The 11735-nt window shown below is 37.7% G+C and overlaps 1 protein-coding gene across 1 annotated transcript; it reads right to left on the bottom strand.

Annotated features, from left to right (window-relative positions):
• Window positions 1-4360: 4360 nt before the first annotated feature.
• On the bottom strand, window positions 4361-8813 carry isoc1 (isochorismatase domain containing 1). The gene is made up of 5 exons (XM_066711366.1): window positions 8508-8813; window positions 7334-7453; window positions 6763-6966; window positions 5946-6062; window positions 4361-5423 (listed from the first exon to the last, which is right to left on the bottom strand). Exons 1-5 carry the CDS (start codon window positions 8772-8774, stop codon window positions 5277-5279), a joined length of 855 nt encoding a protein of 284 aa, XP_066567463.1. The 5' UTR covers window positions 8775-8813; the 3' UTR covers window positions 4361-5276.
• Window positions 8814-11735: the final 2922 nt, after the last annotated feature.

Here is an 11735-nt window from a genome sequence, read left to right as displayed (position 1 = left end):
GTTTGGCGGGCATGTTTACACGCAGTTTCCATTTCACCACCGCAGCCATCCTGTTACAGCGACTAACACTGCTGAGCACATGATTGATGTACTATTAAGAAAATCCTGGTACTCTCCTTCTTTATCCTTAATTTGCTGAACTGTGGTATTTTAAAGGCTACAATATTGCTGCCATCTGTTGCTTACAAGTAAAAATTGCAATTAGAGGAAAAGGAAATATTTAATGCATTATATTATTTTACTTCAGATATTGATACACATATTTTTGAAGAGTGTCTTTTAGAATTCTAACCGTTTTTCCTCTTTTCTGCCAGGCATGTTGTATAGTATTAATCACCAACAATGTGTTTGTGAACGTAATGCAGAAAATCAAATAAATATACTTAACATTTTAAATACCTGGGTAACAGAAAATGGAATATTGCAAAACACTCACAAGGAAACAAAAAACTTATACCATAAAAAACATATTTAATTTTGATATAACTACTATTGGAGTGTACTGAAGCCACACTAATTTATTTCATATGGCTTTCATATGTTCCTTTTCATGGCCACACAATATTGGCCTTGTGCTGCAGTGGGCTTCACACCATATGTTTCAAATGTTGCACAGGAATCCCAAGTACCGACCAAACTCGACTCTGCATAACCATTCCTCTCCCTCTGGAAATACTAAAATTGGCTTCTGTAAAGAATTATCTTTGATAATAAATAATGATTCATTGAAATTTCCTTCATTTCCACCTGCTATGTCTAATTTCTACACACTGCATGAGTTGAGGAGACAACATAAAACATCACTGCACCTGATTTCCTAAGTAGTCTGAAGTTAAGGTCTGATCTATTTACTGTGGAGTGAGCAGTTTGCACATAGTTTGCTCACTGGGGAAATACTGTACAGGACATTTAATTCATGGCATAAACCATAATAGAGTAATACTAGCCATTAAAGACAATTATCCTTTAACCGTGTGATGCTTAGGCAAAAAATAATAGTTATTATGCTCCTAATCACATGGGCTAATGAGAGTTTCCAAAGGTCTGAGCTATTCTTTGCACAGTTTTCATGTCCAATACTTTGGGGGAATTGAAACGAACATCTGAAATTCCTTAGGATTTCCTGCAGGCACAGCTCCATGGAGTAAAGTCTGCTCCTGTCTGAGGGCATCATCTTGACTTTCAAAAGAGACCACATAGGAAGAGAAGGTGCAATGCAGGATTGCTGACCCAGTTGAGATTAGGCTAAAGATGTCTGAGAAAGAAAGACCAATGCTTCACCAGAGACATCTCATGAATGCCATTTTTAAAACATATTAATGGTTGATCATGGTTCCTGACGTATGCTTACAGCTGTAAAACCCACAGGAGAACTGTGCACTACATGAAATATAGACTATGATATCTCAAAAACACTATATTCAAGTATTTTTTTATCCAAGTAAATTGTATTCACCCATTACATATGAATACAAATAAAGATTGATAACACTTTGTAGGACAAGATTAAAAACGTTTCTCTGCCATGGATTAAAATAGATGTTTATCTGCATCCACAGCACAAGTAATTGCAGCTCACCACAATTACTGGTACTTAATTTATATGCACAACTTGTACTTATTATTATGTGTGTAAAATTCCACAGATCATTAAATTAGATTTTTTTTTTTTTTTAATAAGTTCAGGCTATGTTCTGCAGAAAGACATGAAGAACTACAAGTTCAATTATCTGTGTGAGAAACGAAGCATAAGGTATATTTAAGTCTCATTTGGCACTAAATGTTTTCATAGACAAATCACTATTTCCTGATAAAATACCATAGATAATTTCCAGCCCGTAGCCCCTTAGCAAACTCTATTGATTTTATTATTGCTGTGGAGTTGTGTATATTTGTTTTGCTTTCCTTATTTATAAGTCATCGGTCAGGTCAAGGAAAATGCCGTAAACAAGAGAAACAAAAACATACATCCAATGCAAATCATTTTAATGCTCATGAGGCAGAAGCTGATCCCATTTTCTGTAGCATTTTAATCAAGCTGAAAGATCTCAGGTACATCTGGATGGAATACTAATCCATCGAGTGTTAATCGCACTTTAATGCTGGTATCCATATATTATACAGCTGGGTTGATCGTGTCATTTGGAGGGAAACGGAAATGTCCACTGTGAATGCTTGAGTCTGGACCTCTGGATCACTAATCTAAGAACTAGAGCAAATCAAAACTTTGATCAACATGTGTATAGCAAATCTGCACCCTATCACAGTTTAATCTATTGTCGGAAGCCACTTTCTAATAGTTATAAATCAAAATGTGATGGGGTATAAGTTTGTTATTTGCGATTCGCAGGTAGCTGGCCTACTACTCCACCATGACAAAATTGATCAAATATAACAATTCTGAGTCATGAAACCTTTCAGGAATTGACTGTTTTATCCTTTTCTCCCTCTGTACCACTAATATACATGTATATGTTGATGCCACTCAAACATACCCATCAAAGACAGTAAAAATATAGTACAGAAGTTGAACAAAAAGAAGAAGTCATGGTATTCTACTGCCCCCTTCAGGATCACACAAATAAGAGCAATCATGCAGTGGTGAATCAACTGTCTTTTGAGGAATAATTAGCTACAGCAAAGATACAAAGAAAAAAATTAGAAAACTGCTAAGAACTATGTTGTTGAAAAGATCAGTTATGGATGCCTTTGCAAATTAATTTTCCATTTTTGAAGTTTAAGCAATTGTCCGTTTGGAAGTGTGAGGCTCTCGGTAAGCCTTGGCTCTGAATAAGGAAAAATCGCAGCACAATCCCAGCTTCCAGCCCATCTGTACACATTATTTTCCAGCTCCGTCTGACAGCAATACCACTCAGTGATGCAATGCGGCTCAAGTCTGGACGGAGACGATTCCATCTCTTTCTGCAGCTAAAAGGCCGGACAGCTAAATCATTTTCACATTCAGATAATTCCTTTTGGACTGGCAGACCGGATTCAAATCAACTACAAGAAAGCACTGAAAGGTACTTTGTGAATTTGAACAAGGAATCGAAAAAGCTTATCCTTAAGGAATGATGACACTAATCTGAAATAAAATACACTTTCTTATACACGTAATTATTTAAATACGAAATTAGAATAATAGAAGAATGAAGTAGACTGAAGCATGACATTATTTTAGAAAAACGTTCTCAGAGGTCAAGCTTTGAGAGTTAGATTTTTTAATGCACTTTTTCAAGGTTTATTTCCAATAAAAGCTGCTTCCAACAGTTTCTACGTCACTGCCCAATCTCCCTGTGTATTAGAAGAGACAATGATGCTCAATCACAGTTAAGATACCAGTTTCAGGGAAATCAGGAGGTAGTGACGGTCATCAATTCTGAAACCAATTATCCTTGAGAGATTTTATGCCATTTAGAACACATGATATTAGGGCACAGCAAAAATATGTGTCTTATTAGACTGCATTTATTCCTAAGCAACAAGATGTCAATGCAATGTGTTTTTCCTTACTCTGAATTACATTGAGAAAGCTGATCCTGGATTCTCTAGAACCGAAACTAACGTGAACTACTGGTAGATATTGCCTTGTAGCGTACGTTGCTAAACATATATTATTTTAATTTCACAATACAAGGAAGAGGTTATTTGTTAGATTACAGAAGGGTCATAAATCACAGGAAATACACTGCACACGGCCAGACAACCATTGACAACAGTTTCCAAGAACAGTATTTGACTTGGCTTTTCCTACCCTCCTGAGATTACTTAGAATTCCATTATAGATGGGACTGAAATCTTTTCACCTCACACGTACACTGATACACAACAGGTTCCTGCATCTTTGGAAACTCATTTATAAAACTGCGATCAAGGTGCTTACCTGTTGCAGCAAAGGAAGAGTTACCTTACAGTAGGTTAGCAGTAGTAGGGTCTCTAGGTATGCAGTATTAGAGAAAGCAGCAATATGGGATAGTTCCACTTTGCTAATGTGTTTTCATTCAATATATTTATAATTATTATAAATGATGATATCTGGAACAAAAACATGAGCAACCTATTGTTTATACGAGGCAAAATCACTGTACAAAGTTTCTTATCCCTAATGCAAAACCTGTGGAAGAAGTATCAGAATATAACTAGAATTGAAAGTACCTGCATCAGAAGATACTTTGTCTGCATGTGACTTTTTGCATGATATATTATTGGATTAGTATTATTGTAAAGTAGTTTGTAGGTTAATATCAGTCCAGGTGCAATCATTGATAGCCAATCAGGAAGCTTATGTTCTACAAACCAGTTAAAAACAATTAAGCAATGAAACCTATAATTATTTTAGAAATAAAGATATACACATAGATTAACATTTCGAATGAAATATAGATTTATTTATTTTTACAATACATTAATATGTTGGAAAGTCTTTTGACAAATGAGCTTGGCATTTTCCCATACCAAAAATATATATTAAAAAACTATTATAACTGTCTGTAACGTGTACAGACATTTCCCTTTTTTTTTTTTGTAAAGGTTTTAAAGGTGTAGTTTTTAGGTACAATCTTGTATTTTCAATATTCCAGGATATGTCTTCGGTAATATTATTAATTGTGGACTGAATCATTTAATATTATTAAATGTTACCAAGAGAAATTAAGAATGGACTTATGTCATAGGAAAAGGTGGATGACTTCTTAAACCAACCCTTATTTGGTTAACATCCTACACACTATAGATTTGAAAACCACATGAACAGAAAGCAAAAATGTGGTTTCAGAACACACAAAAAGTACGTACATGGCTGGTTTCACATACTAGCCCTAGTCTAGGTCTACCCTACCTAAAATAAAACTGGGTAGGCCAGGACTAGTGCTTATTTGGGTCTGTGAAACCAGCCCATTAACATTTATTTTAGCCTGCTGATACAAAAAAGATTTACATTACAGTGTTTACAAAGTGCACTATATTACACCACAGAAAACGTACCTTCAAGAGCTGTTTTACAATCATTTTGGACTGTGAATATTTAGGCACCTCTTAAAATATTTCACGACACTTAAACTCAACAGTACTGGAGGCTGGATTGTAGCAACACTGATGTGATTTCACAAAACACACTGGCGTTACCAGAACTTTTCCTAAACACACGACACATTTCTACAGTATGTTTTGTATCTGCATTTGAAGCCTCTACTTGCCTATAGTTTTAGTGTTTTTCCCCCACACTTTGTAAACAACTTAACAGTAATACCAGTTTCTTTTCACCCGTCGATATGCAGTTAGACCTTCGAAAGCAGCCCAGACTCTGGAGCGCTGGCCTTGATGATATTTTGAATCTCTTTGAATTTTGGGTGGTCTTTATCAGAAACCAGCTGTAGCAGCACAGATTCACTGGTAGTCACTATAATACCAGTTCGAGACAGACGCTGGAATACAAAAATGTCAATAGTTACATATATACACATTTTTGTTTTATATTAAAACATAAAATCTTCTATTCAATTTGTATTTATGAGTCTTTCATTCCTGTCACCAACCATCACATCTGCACCATATTTCCATTCGCTTCAAGTTTTTGAAAAATCAAAATACTACATTTTGAAAGATTACATCAAAAGAAGAGAATGACATTTCAAATAGTTGTGTTCATATTTCAAGCAAAATAGCATGCATCAGCTAATTGGTAAAATGATTAATAGCTTAACATGATACTTTAAGAACCATTAACTTCTGAGACTAAAGAAATCCATTTGGCTTAATATTTACAAATGCTAATACATATTGCTAATTTACATTTTTATATTTTAAAGTAATCACGACTCATAACCCATCATATAAATTATTTCCAAATGAGATTTAAACAAGAAAATTATCGTTTCAGTTAGTGCACGCCTTCATTTCATCATTAACATTTCCACGGCTTCAATGGTGAGCTCCGGATCTCTTACCTCGAGGGCGAACATTCGGTCCATCATGCTCCTGGAGGAGGTCGAATCAGCCACGATATGAACTTCTAAACCTCTGCCAATCAAGTCCAGAGCAGTCTGCTGAATGCACACGTGGGTCTACAAAACAACACCGCAATCACCCTGCCATCCCTTAACATCCTATCGTGAACAACTGTCAGAATACAATAATAATCTAGATTTGTTTTTAAATGACAGGAATAAGGACGGAGGAGTCCTCACATTGATACCACCTGTAAGCACATGATGGCAGTGCCAGCTACCGTTTTACACTTTACCATTTTTATAATGTCCTGACTTTCAAAAGCCTTCATCTGCAGCATGTCAGTCTTCAACTGCTTTTAGAAAGATCTGTTAACATAAACACTGGACCTTTCTTTCATGTGGAAATTCTTATCCCCTATTTAATGGAATATTTTTTACAAAGAATAATATCAGTATGAAAAAACATCAAAAATCAGTCACAGTCCTGCTCACAGTAATGGGCAGGAAATAACCGAGTGGAGTAAAAACAGCTTGTGCCAGACTCAAATGCCAGTGACATTAACAGACCTGTTACAAAGTACAGAGCAGGAGCTTTGTGATGCCTTTATCTAACAATGGACTCGGCTCCCAAAAGGACCTGCACTATCTCACTGTGGAATGTCCCGGCACTGTCGAAGCGTCATCCGCAGTGTTACAGCAGTGGCAGTTAAGAAGTCCAAACAGGAAATGTTTTAATGGCTTTTACAGACCTTCAACTTGTTTTGCAAAAAAAAAAAGATCAAAAACCAAGTAAAAATACAAAATCTCAACATACTTCAACTCCAAACAGGACCACGCTGCGAAGTCCTGGGATTTCTGCAAGGGCTGCTTCCACTTCGGGTAGAACCATCGAAAACTTGGTTTTAGGAAACACCAGTTTCACCCCTGTGAGGTCCATCTCTGGCACTGTGCTTCCCAGGCCTTTGGGATATTGTTCCGAAACTATGACAGGAATCCCCAAGATGCGGGCACCTTGAAGCTAGAAAACAGACAGAAAAGAGTTCAGTCTTCATTACCCCACACACAAAAGATCACAACCTCATCAGCATCTTAAATCCATAACGGGTAAGTGTATGTATAAAAATCCATCTGCTTAGTGTCAGTCAGTCATGCCGTTATCTATAAAGTAGCAGTCCAATGTTTCTCCCACCATAAATATCCACACACTGTTTCTCAAACACATCTTCTCAAAAGATGCCCAGATCAACAGGTTACCATCAGACTTTTCTTATTTCCCTGAAAATGTCCTTTCAATGACAGAAACTGGATTCCCATGGATGCACTGACTGATTTGAGTACAATGTTTTATGTGTGAAAACTTCAGCCATAGGTTTTATCAGGCTTACCAGTCTTTGGCCAACACTTATTATATCCCCGAAGTACTTGATGGCAGGTCTGAACCTTTCTTGCATATCACAGCAAAAGAAAACCGTGCTTGCTGGAGTGAGGTTCCCCAGAGATGTGATCTAAACACAGAAAGGGAAAGGAGAGCAACATGTTGAACACTGACACAATGACACCATTCAATTAAAGAAAAAAGGAGAAAATGCAGTAAAATGTTGAGGTTTAGGAATCGATACATTTAAAAACAAGCATTTTCATATTTCCATGTTGCTTTACATATGGATATATAAATGGTATCATAACATAAACTCACACATCTTCCTAACTTGCAGACAGATGGTTCTCTAATGTTATGGGAAAAGTCAAGGGAATGTATTTAGACGTCTATAAAGATTATTAGAGTAATGTATTTACTGCTTGTCACAGAAACACAGATCACTTCATATATTTCGGGATGTACATATTATTATTAATAATGTCGGTCTGATAGGGAAATATGCTGTAATCTCTAAATTTCCATTGCTTTGTGAGGCTAAAACCTTGGGCAGAGCTCAGACAGTATTCCTGGTATAAACCCAATCATGGAGGAGATTAAGGGGTCTCAGTCTCACATCAAAGCAAAATAGAAAATAATAATAATAATAATAATAATAATAATAATAATAATAATAAAAACAGCGATCGTGGTATTAACAGACATGACGCAGTGGTGCTAACTGTTGAATGCTGTAGCAATGACAAAAGGCCAGGCTGTCCAGTTTGAGATGCCAGTGAAGTGAATATCACCCTGTCCTGCGATAAGAGCGTCTATTTCCTAGCACAGCCATCACTCACTGTCACTGTCGCACTTCAGACCCATCGGACATTGTTGTAGTAACAAGTGTAATAGCAGCTTGTCTGACGTCTGATCCACAGTTAACAGGCAACAAGACCTGTCTTCTGTGGTATGCTTTGTAATGACGCACACTACATTGCTAGCAGAGAGATGTACAGCACAGTGGGAAGCGTTGCTGTCGCAGGTGCCTCAGTGCAAACCAAAGCCCAGAGGGATGCAGGAAGTGCAGTGCATGGACTCAGTGCTCAGAGGTGCCGACGGGTCACAATGTTGCAACAGCTGCCATCAAAGCGATGCACACAACGCACTACAGGTGAACCCACACAAACGCTCAGACTCACCTCCATCTGCAGGGGCACCAGTCGCAGTTTGCATTTATCGGCGATTACAAAGCCCTTGGGCAGATCGATGTATTGCCCCCATTCGTCTGAAAATAACTGGATCACAAACTTCCGATGCACGTCGATCTGATCCCCGTAGATCGACAGAAACTTCTGGATCAGCACCTCGTAGCCCGATCCCAGCGGAACCGAGGAGGGCCGGGAGAAGACGGAGAAGGAGAGCAGGATCGGGACGTGGCTGGCGCTGCCCTGCTGCGCGTCCGCCATGATGCTCGGAGTGCCGACGGGGAGGCGGAGACACGGCGGGCTGCTCCTCCTGACCTCTGAACCCTGACCCCTGACCTGCTACAGTCACGCCTTTCAGAGAAACGGTGTCTGCTGCAACGTCACAGTCCTGCGCAGAGCCCCTCAGCTGCCGCAAAATCACACTATTGCTTCTGCATCTATATCGCCCTTTTTAAGTGACTAACGACACTTGTTTTTATAGCCAAATAAGTCCATCGTACATAACCTAATTATTTGAAGGAACATTTTCAAATATTATAAATAAGGGGGGATTTTTGGATGTGTATCAAAAATGGATTTCACATGCTCACTAGATTGCTTTGGACAGCAAGGATCTCTGCCTGGTGTTTAAAGTTTAGTATTTTAAAATAAGAAACTTTCCTTTCAGTGTATGTTAAATTGTTAGTGGTTTGCCATATTTAATAGAACATAATTATCTTTCACAGGCCCATGTTTTTTTAATTATTATTTTCTTTAAAGCTCGTGTTTTGTCTGTTTTTCACATTTGTCCCCTTGCACCATCTTCTATTTCAGTGTGAATTGCTTAATGAATATTGCAGATTGTCACTGAATGTTCTGCTTTCCATAATTTAATAGACATTTTCTTTAATTCAACCTTCACATTTTCTTGAAATCTGTATCTCAATGTTTTATGGAGGCAGTTTAAAAATTAAATCAAAATCATGTCCAAGTCTAAACTGAAAACACATTAATCTATCTTTTGCAGCTGTGACTTTACTTTATAGGAATGTTACCCTTCACATGAATGTATATTTTCTATAAATGATCAGTTATGTCCCAGATCTATACACTGCAAGCCTCCATCTTTTATTCAAATTATTTTATTTGTATTACCTTCTCCGTGGCTTGCATATGTAGAAGATAAAAGGCACAAATAACAGGAATATGCATAGCATGCAGAATTATGATATATGGTTAACGTCCATATTTCACGAAACCAGCTTTTTCCATTTGAGAATTATGCTGCATTCAGATACCCTTCAGCAGAGAAAAGCCCAGAGAACACAATCTCTGAAATAAAGCCCAGGGAGATTGTGATATTGTGCTGTAATTGTGCCGGTTTTGTGGGATTAAATACTTATTCCAGACTTAAATCAGATGTGGCCCATAAAATTAAAATTTATATCATCGCTACACACCACCTGCTGTTATATTTTTTCCCATAGGTACCTGGTTTCAATTAATTGTGTATGTGTGTGTGTGTCTAATAGAAGTTTACACAGATACAGATTAAAGATTTAAGATTATGATTACATTGATTATTTTCAGGTGTAGGATACTGTTGTTGAAAGAGGTACTGTAATTCTATTTTTTGAAAAATGTACTACTTATCATTATCAACTTATGGGTATATGAGCTGCTGTCCAGTACACAGAGACACACATACACAAATGCTACACACAAACACGAAATAGCAAATGCTGTAATTGGAGATTTTGCATGTTTCTATTAGAATAGAAAACCAAACATACCATCATTAGGGGATTATATATATATATATATATATATATATATATATATAAAGATGATGGGTGAATCTGAAGTACCATAAAAATCTTGTTTTTAATTTCAATAACAAAATATCACAATCATTTGTATTAATCTTTACCTGAACTATTATCCAGTATTCAAACATATTAATACATCCACAAATACTTCCACACCAAAGACTGATCCTCAAATTGGAAGCTGTAGGCATTCAGGGTAATGTAAGTCGATGGATTATGAACTGGTTGGTGTATAGGAAACAGAGGGTGTCGATTAGAGGAGTTGCTTCTAACTGGAGTGAGGTTGTTAGTGGAGTTCCACAGGGATCAGTATTAGGGCCTGTGCTTTTTCTAATCTATATTAATGATCTGGACTCTGGGATAGTTAGCAAACTTGTCAAACAGGCAAACACAATGCTAGGGTATATTGTCAAAAGTGTAGAATTGAGAACAAGGGCAGTAATGTTCAGACTGTACAATGGACTAGTTAGAGCTCATCTGGATACTGTGGACAGTTCTGGGCTCCTCACTTCAAGAAAGATATCGCTGCTCTAGAGGCAGTTCAGAGGAGAGCAACCAGACTTATTCCAGGTCTGAAGGGAATGTCCTACTGAGAGACTGAGGACCTGAACCTTTTCACCCTGGAACAGAGACTACGTGGGGACTTGATCCAAGTCTTTAAAATCATGAAAGACATCGACCACATCAAACCAGAGGAGCTTTTCCAGATCAGCAGGGACACACGCACCCGGGGACACAAATGGAAATTGGGCTTCAAGGCATTCAAGATGGAAAACAGCTACCCCTGGGGGTGACACCCTGTTTCCTGTACATCAACCAGTTCATTATCCATCTACTTACATTACCCTGAATGCCTACAGCTTCCAATTTGAGGATCAGTCTTTGGTGTGGAACCTTATCAAAAGCTTTTTGACAATCTAAGTGTATCATATCATATGCTTTCACAAGATCTACAGCCGCAGTTGCATGTTCAAATAATTCCAATAAATTAGTAAGACATGATCTGCCTCGTCTAAACCCATGTTGACTATCACCAAGGATATGGTTTTCATTAAGATGCTCCTCTATTTTCTGTCTAATCATTTTTTCCAACATTTTACAGGTGATGCAGGTGAGACTGATTGGTCTGTAATTTCCTGGCTCAGTTTTGTCCCCTTTCTTGTGGATTGGTTTGACATTTGCTGTCTTGCAGTCAGTTGGCACATCCCCTGTTCTAAGTGTCATTTGGAATATTTGAGTTAGCGGCCTGTAAATAATTCCCCTCATTTCTTCAAGCACTGTTGGAAATATCCCATCTGACCCGGGTGATTTGGTTGTTTTTAATTGTGCAGTCCCTTTAGTACCTCCTCCTCATTTATCCTGATCTCTAACACTACGTGCACAGTGCCCGCTCGCTGGGGGCGGGTCTTATGTT

The sequence above is a fragment of the Amia ocellicauda genome, chromosome 8 (genome assembly GCF_036373705.1).
Source record: "Amia ocellicauda isolate fAmiCal2 chromosome 8, fAmiCal2.hap1, whole genome shotgun sequence".
In the NCBI taxonomy this organism is placed as follows: Eukaryota; Metazoa; Chordata; class Actinopteri; order Amiiformes; family Amiidae; genus Amia; species Amia ocellicauda.
This window is presented reverse-complemented; position numbering and strand designations above follow the sequence as displayed.

Bases quoted from the DNA above. Each gene is read 5' to 3' on its own strand.
- isoc1 (XM_066711366.1), bottom strand. From the start codon at position 8,774: ATGGCGGACGCGCAGCAGGGCAGCGCCAGCCACGTCCCGATCCTGCTC. The intron at 7,454-8,507 runs GTGAGTCTGAGC...TTCTGTGTTTAG, and splicing joins TGGTGCCCCTGCAGATGGAG to ATCACATCTCTGGGGAACCT. The intron at 5,424-5,945 runs GTAAGAGATCCG...TTTGTATTCCAG, and splicing joins ACCGAATGTTCGCCCTCGAG to CGTCTGTCTCGAACTGGTAT.